This window comes from Protopterus annectens, chromosome 12.part0 (genome assembly GCF_019279795.1).
Source record: "Protopterus annectens isolate FY-2018-M chromosome 12.part0, PAN1.0, whole genome shotgun sequence".
Classification (NCBI taxonomy): Eukaryota; Metazoa; Chordata; order Ceratodontiformes; family Protopteridae; genus Protopterus; species Protopterus annectens.
This window is the reverse complement of record NC_056746.1, coordinates 1,106,860,020-1,106,877,067: the sequence shown is the minus strand read 5'-3', so window position 1 is coordinate 1,106,877,067 and position 17,048 is coordinate 1,106,860,020. Positions and strand designations below refer to the sequence as shown.

At 37.6% G+C, this 17,048-nt stretch overlaps 1 protein-coding gene across 1 annotated transcript in view; it reads left to right on the top strand.

Annotated features, from left to right (window-relative positions):
- The first annotated feature begins 4,471 nt into the window (after positions 1 to 4,471).
- LOC122816258 (vomeronasal type-2 receptor 26-like) overlaps positions 4,472 to 17,048 on the top strand; it is a 53,276-nt gene continuing 40,699 nt past the window's right edge. Inside the window, exons 1-2 of the mRNA XM_044088996.1 lie at positions 4,472 to 4,666; positions 6,364 to 6,487. Of these exons, the coding sequence (XP_043944931.1) occupies positions 4,472 to 4,666; positions 6,364 to 6,487 (319 nt within the window). The remainder of the gene's footprint in view (positions 4,667 to 6,363; positions 6,488 to 17,048) is intronic.

The following is a 17,048-nucleotide window of genomic DNA, read 5'->3' as shown; positions in this document are numbered from 1 at the left end:
CTTCTTATTCAGAAAGTGCCTGTTGCTCTATGTTTAAGTAGCAATGATTTCATGACCATCAGGTAAGCTTGTCTGAGATTGTAAGATGCAAGTAAGCTTACTGTTAAAGAATTACCAACATTGAAAGCCTTTTTGTTGTTACCATGCAGACAATACTTGCATAACTAGATAACGTATAAGCCTTGGGTATTGAAATGCATACAACAGTATTTGTAATAAAGGACAGGATTACAGTATTTTAAGAAGCTCATTACCTTTGTTGGAGCCTTTCGGTCATCTTTGCAGGCTTTACCCATAAACTAAACAGAATGCCAATCTATCATGTGGGGTCCATAACCTGTGCAGTAATCCTTTAAGCAATTTATCTTGAGCTTGTTTCTTGTTTGCTGTTCATTTTTTACTTTGGTTATGTTTTCCCAATGAAACAAATAGATACTTGTCAGGCAACAAGTCCTTTTTGGATAAGAAAAATTTTTTACAAGTGGGGGTATCATTGCTACTTTCAGCATGTTACTTGGTACATTTTATAAAGCTGAATATAAATTATAATTAGAACTGCAGTGGTTTGAGAAGAGTGCTGCTTGTTTTTCGTGTACTTGATTTTGGCTGGAATATCAGTAATGTATTTAAAAGTATTTTTTTTCATGCTTACAACCTTTTTGTTTCCATCTAGATATTAAGTAAGCTGTCATGCAGCTAATGCATTCAAATATTTTTTTTCTTCTACATTTCATTTTATCTTGATTGGACTCTCATAATGACGGTTTGGCACCCAGGGCAGCATATTTAATTAAAGTTCCAGTTTTTGTGGTTTTGAGCATAGCTCCTCCCCTTTCTAGTTGGCCACACCCCTTCCCATTGGCCCCACCCATTCAGCTGTCTCCTGCAGCCCCCCTTCGATTTGAAGTCACCAACCGCCACTGCTAAGGCCAAGGCCATTAGTTTTGCTTTTTAAACTACTAAATGTTCTGTACCAGCAGAACAAAAATTAAAAGCAGTCCAATAACAACATAAATTTTTCATCTGAAACCGACTCATCAAATGCATTAATAAAACAATATGTATAATGTATGCCTTTTGCCAATTTATTCTACACTAAATTCTGCACTATACTTTCAAAACTGTATAAGTAATAAAATTACACATTTGAGCTAAAATAAAAAGTAGACTTTTCAGCACATAATACTATTTTTCAATTAAGCTAATTTTCTTGTTCATATCAAACAGGCCTCACGAACTTAATCTATATTTTTTAAACTTTCCACCATATTAGCCAATGCTCAGAGTGGACAAAGTCATAGATAACCTAGGCAAAGCAAAGTTTTTGATCACTTTAGCCTTGACTAAGTGGTCCTGGTATGTCTACCATACCTTTGAAACTAAAGAAAAGACAGCAGTCTCTACCCTTGATGGTCTTTTTATATTATATTCCCCTTAACCTTTGGATTTCATGGAGCTCCTGCCAGTATTAAAAGGCTCATGGATAAAGTTCTGAAGCCTCATGCCAGGTACTCAGAAACATGCATTGAAGATCTAGTAACTTAATAAACAGACTGTGAGTCATATTTAACCAGAGCACATACTGTACTGAATTTTTTTTTCTGTTCATACACTGCCAAAATTAAGTTTTATAGGTTCATACTAAGCTAACTGCCCTTGTGAGCCATTTTAAGCCTAGCCAATTATCCCTTGTGAGACTCAAACCCTGCAGCTTGTGTTTGTATGGCAAACACCTTAACCATTAGGCCACCCTCCCAGTATACCAGAATCCAAAATGTTTAGGATATATGATTAAGAGAGGGGCAATTAAACCACAAAAAGACAAATTAGAAGGTGTTAAGAACTGGCTAATACCCAATGCAATACCAAACATCAGGTGAAAGCATTCTTAAGGCTAACAGGCTACTATAGAAAGTTCATGTCCAGCTATGCTACTATAACTTGTCCTCAAACAGACCTGACAATAGGTAAGTTCTCCATACAAGTGAAGCAGAGCACAGCAGCAAGTGAAGCTTTTAATCAGCTGAATAATATATTGTGTTCAGAGCCAGTATTAGTTGCTCCTGACTTTGATAAGCCTTTTATCATTTATACAGATACATCTGAGGAAGGAGTAGGTCGTAAATTCACAAAAAGTAGGTGGGGAAGAGCAACCACAAATCTAACTCAGAAAATGTTAAGTGAGACAGTGATAATGTCATTGAGCAGGAGTGCCTTTTGCCATTAAATGGGAAGTCACTTCACTGCTGAGTTATTGTTTCACATTAGTCACTGTTTGTGCTTCCCTGCAAAGGCTACATGAACAGAAATGTGTGATGTACACTAAGAAACCAAATCAGCAGGATTTTGTAAGGGACACATCATATAGAGAATTTCACCTAGTACAATTCCATCCGTTACAGCCTCATCCAGTTTGCACTCATGCACATTAGGAAGCCTCAGAAACCCTCATTACCAGGTTGATTATCATGCAGGATCACTGTGCTTTCTTTATGAATCACAGTCAGGAATGTTGGCAGATCCCAGTAAGTGTAATTATACAGAGGCTATTATCATTACATGTATATTCATAAACAGGCTATGCTCTATATATCTATACCCATATGCTGGTTGTGCCCCATGGATTTATATTTGTGGGTTCAAACATGACATGTATAGTCATATATGCCTTGTACAGCTATATTAATGTACAGACAGTGCCCCATACATGTACCTTTACATACAGCTGCACCCAATACAAATGTATTCATATATTCATATATAGGCAAAGCCACATCTATCTATATTTATGGTCAGGCTGTGCCCCATACATGTATCTTCATGTACAGGCTATATCCATGTTTATTTATATGTAGGCTATACTCCACAAAAGACAATTCTTATACAGGTTATGCCTGCATATGTTATTTATTTTTTATTTGTCTTTGTTTACAGGAAATGTCCAACTGGGTAATACCTATTTCCAGTGGAGGCCCGGGGAGAAAAGCTCCATTTGTTTGCATTGCATTACACTAAGTTCCAGTTAAACACAGAGTAGTTGCATTCCTATTTACATTTATACACATACAGTAGTTACACTTATGCATTCTAAGATTTTACAGATGTAGAAGTTACTAAAGAGAAAGCCAATATACAACTTAGTAGATTGTATAGGCAGTAGTCATGTATAAAAATTGTTTTACCATTTTTTATTTATTTTATTTTATTTATTTATTTTAGTTTGATGACCGGGAAAGTCCACTAGGCCAAGAAGAGCCCATTTTCAGTGCAGGCCCGGGGAGAAAAGCTCTAAGCAAAATTCATACAGTATTTACATGTTGCAAGATACACATAATATTGAAAAATATACAGTATGTAAAATATACAACATATAGTTATTGAACATAGTAGTTTAGGTACACTTTGAGAGTTGAGAAAGCATACAGGTACTGTAAATGGTAGCACATCATAGGTAGTGGACTGCCTTATACATTGAGCATTGGGAAGATGCATACATTTACTGGAAAACATGAAACAAACATTTTAATGTGAGGTTGAGAGGTTGAGTATTCTGTTTAAGGAGATTATTTGGAGAGTTTCATCTGGTGAGCACAAAGTCTTAACCTGATGTACATGATATGCCTCATTTATGCATGTATATTCATGTACGTGCAGTGTCCCATACATGTATTTTCATGCACATGATATGCACCATACATGTATATTTATGTATGGGCTTTACACAGTGCATGTGTATTTAAGTATAGGTTATATTCAGCACATGTAAATTCATACAGAGGTGATGCCCCATGCATGTATATTCACGTCTAGGTTGTGCTTCATTCATGTATATTCATGTATGTGTCAGGCCTCTTTCATGCAAGTATATGCATGTCTATTCATGTAAGTTATACAGAGCACATGCATGTACATTAATGTTTTTAATATCCTTCATTCATTTGTATTCATGCACATGCCATGCCTCAGTCATGCATATGTTTTCAAGTACATGGCATGTCACATTCATCTACATTCATGTACATGATAATCCCAATACTTGTATATTTATGTACAGAGAACATATGTACATATGTTTTATGTGCATGTCATACAACATACATGTACTTTCATATATCATTAGGGAACAACATAGCATAGGCGTATCACATACAACTATTACTTCAAGCTACAGTCCATAAAATAAAGCAAACAAACCAACCCCCTCAGGTTCTACACTGCCACAGTATGAAACCATTCTGTGCATTTTTTACAGCTGTCATCAGGGCAACCACACTATAATTATGATTCTAAGATGAAAAATTGCCATCTTGCTCTCATAATATTTTTTGAATGCATGGTTCTGTAAGTGCTGCTTGTTAATATCACATGAAAACCTAAACTACAATACTACAGTAAAATATTATTTCCCTTTAAGATATATATATATTGTACTTGTCTGTAGCTACTCCATTATCTCAGAAATGTGAGGTTCATGAACAAAGCTGGAGAAGAGATATTTTTTGATGTTAATGGGGATCCGCCTGCAGTATATGACCTGATTGCTTGGTACCTGAATGTAAGTGGAGAATCTAAATATGTACACGTGGGAAAATACGACTCTGCTGCTCCTTCAGGACAAGACCTTGTCATCAGAGAAGAAGCGTTGATGTGGAAGGATCATGAAAAGGTGCCTATGTTATCTTCTTTCTCATTTACCTGTCTGCCACTTGGTCACTGAGAAAATTTATAATTTATTGAGACCTGGCAGTATTTAAAACCTCGTAAGAGCCTGTCATGCATTTAGTGTGTAGTGGGCTTATAATAAGCAACCTTGTGCTTCAGACAACAAAGGATGGACAGTAAAGTATATTCCGCAAATGTTAGGATGATACATTTTACTTAGGTCATTTCAGAAATTTACTACAGATTTAGTTATTGTGAAAGCATTTTTCAAACTTTACAATATAATATGTTGTTTTCTGATTTATAAGCAATCCTCTAAATTGAAGGGGTGGATTTAAAGAAACAGGTATTTTCATTGACTATGTAAGTCTCTGCATTTACTTGCAACCTTTGCTTGCCTGGGTTCTTTAACTTTTACTTGGGCCAGTAAAGACTTGTGAGATGCTCATCTTTTCCAAAAGAGCTATATATGTCTTCCATGCCCCCTTGAATCCTCCTATTGGTGTGATTCCACCAAAATTACAAGAAGCTGCTCCATGTATTTACATCTGTTTTAGTAAATAAAAGCTTCTGTACATCATGAAAAAGCATCCTTTTTTCTTCACATCGCTAACTCTTGCTTACAGTTCATCCTATCTGAGATTCTGGCCTCCACAATTTTTTTTTTACTAAAGTTTCTCAAGCCAATCAAGGGTGATAAATAATGACTTAAAGATCATGTCTAAGGGTGCAAAATGAAATTTTCATGGTTTACCTTCATATTGTTGGACATGACAATATCAATTGCGCATTTGCGTGAACCAAATGCATGAATTTTATACTTTGATATTCTCAGTAGTTCAAAAATCAGCAAATTGAACAACAGATTCGCTGATTATCGAACAAAAATGTTGAAGACACATCGTTATTCAGGGGGCAAGTGTGGGGGGCTGCGCACCACACACCCCCCTACTTTAATATACTAACTCCAAGATCACACTACAGTGGGGAAAGGGATCATTTCCCGATCCTCGCTATAGTGCAATCCGCACCCACAATGTCGAATCTGCAATGAGCGAATGCCAATGTGCATTTGCCCATTGAACATTTGGACAATTCCCTTTCAAGGTTTTGCCAATTTGGAAACCTCCCTTCGTACAAAGTGCATTCACCCGAGTGCATAACTCACTTCTAAAGGTAAACCAATTTTCACACACAAAAAATTCTAAAACTAATGATAATTTTTTGCCAAGCAGATTACTTAACTAATACACAATTACTTAACTACAGTAATATAGCATAATTACAGCTGGAACCCAAAGTGATGTTAATACCTCCTGCCCATCCATTAATATTAATGCCATAAACATAGCTCCATATTTTTAATCTTCCATGTTTGGAAGATATTTTTAAATATTGTAATTTTCTAATGGCTGATAAACAAACTTTTCTTTTTACACAAAAAAGTGTTTGCATGCAAAAAGATGTATGTGAACACTTTTTTTGTGTGAAAATAAATTTTTTTCATGTCTTTAGACATGATCTTTAAAATAATGGTTAGAAAGCTTTTTAGTTTCATCAATTGCTGTTAGCAGTTGCAGAATATTTACAAGTATAAGCAGATGTATAGCCATGTAGCTTCAATATTAATATTGATTTATTTCAAACACATTTTTTCTTCTGTTCTGTGGCCTTTAATACCATTTTTGCATTTTTTTTCAGGTCCCTGTTTCCATCTGTAGTGAAAGGTGTGGCCTTGGACATCATAAAGTATTTCAGTATGGACAACCCCCATGTTGTTTTGACTGCATTCCTTGCTCACAGGGTGAAATCACAAATATTAGTGGTAAAGTGCTAACATTCCTAATATATAGCTAAGATATTACAGTGGTTTCCGTATTTTAATGCATTTTCATGCTATGTTAACCAGGTGTTTTTAACAATATGTTAACTAGGTCAGTTGATTGACACTTGTGAATCCTTTTCATCTGTGATCCAGTAGGCTCTCAAGACAATGGTAAAATATAACTGGATGGATAGTGTAAAACAAATTTCATATCAGATTTCTGCATAAACGTTTATGATGAAAGGCATGGCCTGGGAAAGAGATTAGATCTTACTCTTTCAGTATCTATACCAAGCTCTTTAAGAGACATCCATTTTAACAGCTCACAAAAATCAACTTAGAATCAATTCTGATTGTATGAATATGGTCTGTGCCACAAAATATTTTTCTACTATGTAACATTTTTACATTGTAGGAAATGGCATAGGTACGCATACAATAATATAAAAGAAAACAAACCATAGCTAACATTTTACATTTTGTTGCATTATACAACAATTATAGTTCATGCTAACATTACATAAATTGCTCAGTCCCTGCCTTCCCTTAAACCTCACTCCTCCTCCTTAACGTTATTCTGCAGGTATTGTTCCGACAAATTCCATTTATGTCTATGCAGTTTACTCCTTCCTTTTTTCCTAAAGCATCTAACACTAGTTCTTTTATCACATTTATAATATTCAGTATTTCAGTTACAGTAGGTTTACATTTTGATTTCCATTTGCTAGTAACTGCATGCTTGGGAATAATGCCTTACCATGTCTGGGCAATTCAAATACTATATGCCAGTTCAAAAAATAATTTTTTAACTATAACCAAATGCTCCCCCAGCATTTCTGAGAAAGTATTTTGTAAAGAATTTTTAAAAACTGCTAGTCACATTTCCAAAAAACATCTTCCCAGTTATCTCTTTCTGCCCTAACACACCACCAGCATTTGCCATCTACCTCAGAAGAAATTCTCTAAAGTTTGCAAAAACATTTTTTCTTAATATTTCATTCACGGGAGTATGACTTTCTGTGTAAAATACTGCAACTTGACACAGAAACCTAATATAAGTTAATTCAGTTTTCTAACTGCATGCATGGTTACTGCCCAAAAACATTTGTCATGAAAAGGTTGCAGGGCTAACTAATGGGAATCAAATGGAAGGAGTTGTTCAGTCATTTACACCTAAGTTAGTGTGATACAAAACAGGACAATGGATGTTTTGACAACAGCAGACATCTGTAATGGGATTGCATGATCAGTGTTGTCCCCAGTGCATCAGGACTGTGGCTGGTCTTATGCACAGGCAAAGTGGGTGGCTATTTAATTTGCTATGTAGTTAAGGGTGCTACTATGCTGTTTAAGTGCCATATTTATTTATTTTAAGAAATTAAACAAATAAATAGCTTGGGATGTTCCTATTTAAAGATAATGCAGCTGCTGGAGTCTAGGGATGAAGTGCTGTAAACTTAACCATTCAGTTAATTGGCCTCTTGCTCTGTCCCACCAATGGTCTACCTGATTTGTTGTCTAGCTAGATATCAAGCAGGACAGAGCAAGAAGTCAACCAACCTAAAAGGTTAGGGGATGTTTGTGATGTGAGGTGAAGCTGTCCAGTCAGTAGTAATACGAAGTAAGTTTTCTTTTTCTTATTGCTGGCACTGACTGGCAACCACATAATGTGAATGGCTTTCTAGGACTGGTTTAAGTGTAATTTTCCATTGTTCCTGATTTTGTAGAATGTCCTTGAATTTGTTTCATATGCTTGTCCTGTCCCTTATAATCTTTTTTAATTTTTCTGGTAAACCACTGAGGAATGAAGTTAGTCAAAAATCCCAGACATTGGACTTCCTTGGTTCTTATTATTCAGAAAATGCAGTGTAAACTAAGAACTGAAGCCTAATACAAAGTAAAATACAAAGTATGCCGGTGAGCATCCTCCATAGCGAACCTGATCGACCACTAATCGACAGGAAAACAATACCGACATGAAGAAAATCATTTTATTTTTAGAAAAATTTCAGAAAATGCATGCTGTTGCAAAATGTGTAACTGTCTTAACTTTCTAAGAAAGATATAGTAATACATAAAAATTGCTGGCCTTTCTGTGGGAGAATATGAGTAATTGTTAGTTTCCTCGTTATTATGACTTTGTGAGATTAGTATGAGTTGTGAGAAGCAGCTTGGAATACTTTAATGTGTGTTTACTGTTTGTGTGTAGCAAAGTTGAAATACAATACACAACATCATTCTTATCACAATCAGAGTGCTTAGGTGCACAGAAAAGTGGCTATAATTACTGGGTGGGACTAGGTGCTCTCTGTTGAAAATATCTGACCCTCTTGTCACCTGCTCAGTCTAACAGCCACTAATCTGGCTTTGCAAGGCTAGTGTACCTTTATGTAAATCAAGATGGAATCATTTACTATTGTGACCATTATTATTATTACTTATTAATTTGTTCATTTATTGCTTTTTACCACAATCAGAGATCTGTGGTTTACATAGTCAGGAAAGTGACTATAACATTTGGGAACAGTGGCCATCTATGGGTACAAGTGATTTACCCCATTGTTGTTTGATCACTGTTAAAAATAGTTCTCAAATGACAATAATTTCACATAATATCCATGGTTTTGCCTCATATTTTTAGCCTGTTCCTCATAAAATTTGTGGGTTTCTGGTAAATTGTTAAGACTTGCAGTCACTATATAATAACAGGAATTTATGTTTCAGACTTCATATCCTAAAAAAAAATGCAAGCCAGTGCAAGAACTGTTATTCTATCAACTTTCTAAGTAAACAGATGCTTTTAAAATCTGTCCCAATTTGGACCTTAGTAACTCACTGTTTTTTGGCTTTGACCCTAATTCTTGAGCAAAGTTATTATCTCTGAATCATGAGTTAAGGGACTGAGAGGTATGCTGTTAAACAATCACTGATCTGTCATGCTAGGAGTTGTGTTACATAATACATATTGTATTTACTGAAATTAGTGTAAAATTAACTAGAACTGCGGAGGTGGTGCTGCGGTAGCGCTGTCGCCTGACAGTAAGACGTTGTCCCATTCGATTTTCAGTTAGAGCGTCTTCTGTGTGGACACATGCATGAATGGGCGAACCTTCGTTGAAGGTTGTGCATCAGGGCTGGCAACTCTGCACATAAAAATCTACTGCCAATCATTAGCAGACCGGAGCTCTGCTATGGCGACCCCTAACTGGGAAAAGTTGAAAGACACAACAACAAGTGTAAAACTAACTGCGGTGGTGGTGCTGCGGTAGCGTTGTTACTTCACAGTAAGATGCTGTCCTATTCGATTCTCAGCTAGAGCGTCTTCTGTGTGGCGACATGTGTGAATAGGCGTACCTTCATTGAAGGCACAGCTCTCAATCTTCCATGTCCAAAATGAAGAACACTAGCCCTCATAATGTGGAACAAATGGGCAAAATGTGGAACATATACTAATGACTTACTAACAACTTCAAGTAAGAAGGTCATAGAATGGTTAAAATATGCTGGTTTACTTATAAAGAAGATCTTTTAATGAATTAATATGATTCATTTCTATTTACAATGGATTTCACTTAAAAAATTCCTAACACTGAATGTGTGACAGAGTCTTTCAATGTGGAGCTTTGAAAAACTTCGATGAACATGAACTTTTTAAGACCCCAAATGAGATACATTCCTCATAATGAGGTACACTTGAGAGGTATGGTTGAAGGTTGTGTGTCAGAGCTGGCAACTCGGCACGTAAAAATTTACTGCCAATCATTAGCGGACGGGAGTTTCGCTGTGGCGACCCCTAAATGGGAAAAGCCGAAAGACACAACAACAAGTGTAAAACTAGTTCTGATACAGCTTATGCTTGTGTGTGTGTAATGGAGAACACTGTACTATGGGTAACTCACAGTCCAGAATACAGTTTCTTATGTACTCCATTATATTCATATATTAATGCAGAAAAATTCACGTATGATAGCTGGCATGTAACTAACTGGAGCAAATTTAATAAAATGGGGTATTAGGAATGGAAATACTAAACAAAGAAACAGACAAACAAGCATTCTAATCTTAAGAAAGCAGAAATGCAGTTAACTCTACCTACTACTTCAGTTCAGTTTAGGTAATGCATACTTCAAAACACACCAACAGTCATATTTCCTGTCTCAGAAGCAAGCAAGCAGTATTTTTGCATTACATCTTAATGAATGTGCCTTAGCCTCATAGCTGCTTCTCAGGATTCCTATGCTCAAGCAGCCAGCTCCTTGTTTTGCACTATTGTATTTGCTGGTTAAAAACGTCCATCAGGAATACGACCATTATATGTTTCTGTTTTTGATGACTGATTTGGATATCAAATACCGTTGCATTTGTGTGTACTTGTGCTCACTTCCTCAACATGAATAGATATGAATTATATTTGTGGGTAGTTGTGCTTTTTTCCTCAACATGAATAGTTAGGACTAGGTTCCTAACTGGCAGTAGAATATTGGTCAGTGTACCTGATAAAAAGCCTGTGACTGGTACCATTTTGAACATCTATGTTTGGACTGATAAGGATATTTTTTGATGAGACTACATTTCTGAGTTCTGGGTTATACATTGTGGATGTTTGATGTGATTTATTTCCATTTTGCTGGGTCTGTTATTATGTAATTTTGGTGCACTATTATTAAGAAATTTTATTGAATTAAACATAACGAACAGTCCACTTTAATATGATACTATGTACTTGTTCACTGCACTACCCCTTTTGTTATCAGTTTCAGAAAATTCATAATGTTACAGTGGCAGTGTGCACCTGTCAGACTATGCAACTGGTGTAACATTCTGTGTTACCTGGAAAGATGCTACCAAGACCCACTTTCCATCAAAAGCATCAGTTGTACTCAAGCTAGGTGGCTATCTTTGGTATTCTGGCAGAAGCAGGATGTGTGTAAAAGTAAATGCTCACTGGTACAGTGACACAGTGAGTAGCATTCCATTCCCTTCCATTCCATTCCATTCCACATTGCATGACTCTGGTTGAGTTATTGACTTTGGCTTCTACTGTGCAGAGTCTGCATGCCCTCCCTGTCTCAGTCTGTGTTTTTATCCATATGCTCTGGTTTCCTTCAACACTGCAAGAACATTATGTATGTGAAATAGCATTCCTCCAGTTTGCCTGCAGAGTTTGTGTTGACCTAGTGGTCCCCCACACCCCAAACTTTATAAGTGGTCAAGACAAGCTCTTTCCTGAACCCCATCTAAAACCAGCCATGTCCAGAGGTTAACCATTTGAAATGTCAGGACCCACTAGAATGAGTCCCAAAATGTGGAGACTGAATGGCTAAAAGAATTGAATATTTTCTTTTCTCTGAAGTATGACAATCTCAGAGCTGGTATCTTTAAGTTCAGGAAGTGTTGAGGCAGGGGCATGCCCCCTACATGGGGGTCTGCAGGGGAGCCTACCTCCATTGTGAAAAGAAGTTTAAAGGAGAAGAGCAATTTTCAAGATTCACTCTTTTAAGGGTTTTTTTTTTTACTTTTTTTTGGCTGTTTGGCACTCAGCATTTTGAGTACCAACACTTCATTAGAAAGCCTGCCCAGAGGTGTGCCCAGAAGGTTTATGTAACTTGCGGGGTGACTGGCTATAGTACGGTCATTATTTCTTGAATTTTCCTCAAAGACCTCAGAGATATGCACAGAAGGTTACCATAGCTTGTCTACGAACAGTGTACCATTTCAAAGCATTTAAAAGCAACAGAATGGACTATATTACTGTGATATATATTTTTTTTTGCCTTCCCCATAACTAAACAGCAGATGTGTATACAGTTAGCAATATTTCACTGGGTAGGGGTAAAGAGGCATGCTGTTTTTATGTCTGACAGCTGCAGGTTGAAATATGTTGCTGTGTTGTGTTTGTTCTTTCAGGTTTCTTTCTTAGTCCAGCATCAGGGTGGTACACAATCAGTGGTTGTATTTTGGGGCTAAGGGTGAGGAGACTTGCTGTATGTATGTCTGACAGCAGCAGTCACTTATGACTATGACCATTGTGCCTTGACTTTCATCCCATAGAAGGTGAATGTTATTTTTTTTTGCGGGGGGGAGTAGTGAGACAGGCACTATTCTTGAATATTTATGCATCCTCAATTAATTGTGAACCTCTTCTTTCTCAGACACAACTTATTTCTTACTTGAAAGAAAAAAATAAGGCTGCCTTTCTTTCTTTACCCATGTTTTTGTTCAAACCATAATTGGACTGAATGTTTGGAAAATTGCTTTAAAATACACCTCAGAATTTCCATAACTCCATGGCATCTAGGATTCTAGTGGCTCTAGACCTTCAGCTTAATTCTACTATTTATTTCACAGTTATCTTAGTGCACTCTTGACCAGTAAGCATGTGTTGAAATGATTCAGGAAAATGAAAAGTTGAACAGTAGGACTGAATTTCTTTCCTCAGTTATGATTCTTTACTGTGACTTATAAAATTTTGTTTAAGACCTAGAACCTAAAGAACACTACCACTATAAAAATAGTTTGCCCTGAAGAGTTTGCCATTTATACTTCTTTCATAACTTTTATGGTTCCAGAGATATGAACAGTTTTTGAAATGTGAGGACATAATTTGATTCTGTCAAATGGCTTAGACTCTGCCCATTGGAAGTTACAGTGCAAACTTCCTGAGCTCCATTGGAGTGAATGAGTTAAAGCCTGTACCCACCACACCACACTCATATAGAAGGCTCTGTTCTCTATGTCACCAGGCACACTGCTAAAATATAGCCTAAGTCTCTGAAAATTGAAAAAAATGTAAAATAAAGTGGGGAGGTGGCTTCAAACTCTGCACACTTGACACAGGAAACAGCACCATTAACCCAGTATGCTAACTAATCTGTTGGTGGAATAAGCTTTTTAACATAATAAGAAGTGTGAAACTCTAATATCTGGCATTATTCACTGGCTACAATAGTCCATGAATTTCAAGGGACAGGGCACATATAAGATGCAACAGCAAGAGCTGCCTGTAAAACCATAGGTTCATAGGATGCTACTACACTATTGGCCTGGAGGCCCTTATAAGCCTAGCCAAGAATTTCACCCATGTTCCCACAAAGTCAGCACCTGCATCCCCTGTCCAGCAGGGACACAGGTGGGATCCCAGGGGTGTATTTTCTGTTTCCCATCCAGCCATCCATGTTCCTCTTAAAGAGGACCAGTGAGGTACTCTGCTTGACATGGAGTGGGAGTCTATTCCACAGATGGGGGAATCTTTGGGACACAAATCTATCCCACCAACAAGTTCTGTTAATGTTACAGACCAGTTCAGGCCTTGCATGTGGGTTGCATGAGTGGAGTTTGACTTACAGAAATGCAGCAACTCCATCAAGGTTGGGTCTGAGATGGCCTTGTATGCCAGACACAGGTCACCTCTGAGCAGTCTCTATGAGACTGAGTAGAGGAACATGGCTTTTAGCCTATCTGTATAGGATAGTTATTTCAGACCCTGGATTTTCCTGGTCAGGAACCTCTGTGGTCTCTCCAGCTGCTGCGTGTGCTTGGCAAAGTACATGCCAAAGGGGGCATTGTACTCAATAATCAGTCTGATAAGGGAGGAGTACAGGGCTGTTATGACCTCCTTGTTCCTGGATGAAATACCCTTACTTATGAGGTGGGCCACGTAGAAAGCCTTTCGTACAATGGAGGCAACATGGTAGTCAAAAGTCAGGTTCCTATCAACCTTGGTGCCCATGTCCCTCACGATTGATTGTGTGCTTAGTACATTGTTATTAATGTGATAATTAATGGGGGCGCCATTTTCCCCAAAGGGGATAATGATGCATTTCTTGACATTCAGTTTGAGGCCATGCTTCTGGCACCAGTTGTTATTTGGGTAAAACCCTCTTGGAGGATGTTCACATTACTAGGGGAGCTTTCAGTTGTCTGCAAACTTGGTTAGCCACAGTCCACTGGTTTTGGCTTGCACCTCAGAAAGTTATATCCCAAATAGTAGAGGCCCCAAGACCAATCCTTGGGGTATGCTACTTATTACAAGTCTACTACTAGAGGTGGCTTCCCCTTATTTTGAATGAGTGGGTTCTATCAGTGAGCCAGTTAGCTACCCATCTGGTAACATATGGGTTGATGCCTAGCTGGGAGAGTTTATGTATTATGCCCAAGTGGGAAATAGTGTTGAATGCTTTGGCAAGGTCAAGGTAACCATGGCTTTGGTGACTGTTTCAAAGAAGTCAATCAAGTTTAACAGGCATAATCTCCCTTTGACAAAATCAAACTTTGTGGGGTCAAGTGTTTGGAGGTTGCCATTGTCCTTGTTTATAAGGTCCATGATAATGTGTTCCATGGCCTTGCAGACCAGGCTAGTTAGGCTGATGGGCCTTTAATTTCCTGGGTTTGTGAATGCTCCAACTTTGTGTAGAGGGATGACAGTGGCTGTCCTCCAGTCAGCAGCTGGGATGAAGCTGGTGCTCAGGCTTTATTTGTGTAGGGTGCCTAATGGTGCTGAGAGCTCATGCCTGAGTTCATGTAGGACACAGTCAGTGACATTGTCTGATCTCATTGTGGCTGTATTTTTTGCCTTTGAGAGAGCATTAAAGACCTGCTCCCTGGTGATGAGGGGAGGGGGGGACGAGGCATAACATAAATGGATGGGGAGGTGTCCGGATGGAGGGAGACTTTGGGATAAAGCTGGGAGGAACACTAGACAACACTATGGAAAAATTTTAATGCATTACTTGGGATTCATATGAAACATTAAAAGAGCAACAGGTCTTGCATCTGAATAAATTTATTGACCTGTAAAAAGAATGAAACTCTAATCATCCTTGATATAAGAGGGGTAGGGAAAAATAAAAAGATACAGTAGGGACATTCTGGCAACTCAGAGACAAGTAAGTTGTGTGTGTGTGTGTGTGTGTGTGTGTGTGTGTGTGTGTGTGTGTGTGTGTGTGTGTGTGTGTGTGTGTGTGTGTGTGTGTGTGTGTTTATTTTAATGTGTGCATGTGTGTGGGAGAATGAATGAGGGAGTGTGTCTGTGCCAACCAAATCAATGGACTGCCAATGTTAACTACCCTAGGGAACTGCTGATTTGCACTCTTAGTAGTTAAGAGCAATTCAGAGACTTGCAAATTAGCTGACATCTCTTAATTTTTCTGCATCTCAGAAACAGCCACAACTCTTACCCTGGTGGTTATGTTCTTTCTGAATACACAGGATTATTTCAGGATACATGTTTATCCTGAAGCCCAGTATGCTAGTTTAGTACAGTATCTTATAAGTAGATGGATTGTTTAACTGCGGACACTATAGAAACATTTTCATGCTGTATTATCTAGTGAGCAGTATGAAGTTTTAATGTTTTAGATGCTGTACAGTATTTCATTTAATGTATATTATCTGCAATATATTTAATTATAATATATATGGTGCAAGAGTTAAAATATCACCTTACTAAGTTTACATAAAGAGAACAATGTAGCCTAATACTAAAAATGAAATACGGCAAATGTTACTTGTGCGTATCTCACTGTTAATTTAGATACTTTGTTTTATTTCTGGAAAAGCATATTTGCAATGATTAAAACTAGGAAAACTAATTGTCTTATATCAGTTGTAGAAATCCCTTATATCAGTTGTAGTTCCTCTGTAAGCACTCACAACATTTATTAGTTAGCAGCTAGGCTTGCAAAGATGTGTAACTAGTCCGGTGAAGAAGAGAATTCTGGTATGTTATATAAGTTGGTCCACAGACAGAGGGCTGAGTTGTTATAAGGATGAGGACAATGGAGAGCATCCTTTATTATAAGTTACTACATGGGTTTGTCATCAGGGAACTCAACATCTTGTAGTATCACATGGAAAAAATAACACTAGGAAATGTGCCCTCCCAGTGATAATCTAAGGGAATCATAATTCAAGTAGGTGATGGAAGGGCGGGTATAGTGGGGAAAGTAGAAGCTTTAAAACATAGTTGTGCTCTGCAATGGATTCTTTTTTCACCATTCCATGGATGGGATCTGAAGGAGGAAGCACTTAACAATACCACTAGTGAGATTTTTGAAATGTTGGTACTAGATAAGCCTAATTCCCTTGTACGGTAGGTGGTAAAATGTAATGAATGGCCTATGGGAGTTTTAATTATTCTGCCTGAAGTTAAACCTCGCTTCCTCTTTCAGAGTATCTACCCATAGAGTACCTTGCCTGTACTTTGGTTCCTGATGGCAGATAGTTATTGGGTATCACCAGGATGAGGTGGCGATGGGAGTGACTGGATGAGTATTGTTTCTGCCATGCATTATAATTAAATCAAATTTATTGTTGTCAGTAAGGATATTATTTTAGTCCTGATATTATTTAATGGGACACCTGACACTACTATTTATGGTAAGCTTTTGTGCACATAGTTTGGGGGACAGTGAGAAGAACAGAAGAAGTATACCGAGCATTTCTTAAAATGATCTTCACGTAAGATGGGAAAGTCATTTTCATCTGGTAGCAGACTGAAGTACTAACATTTTTGTTTAATGCCACTAGAAGGGACATCTTTAGATGTCAGAGAGTGTCATGG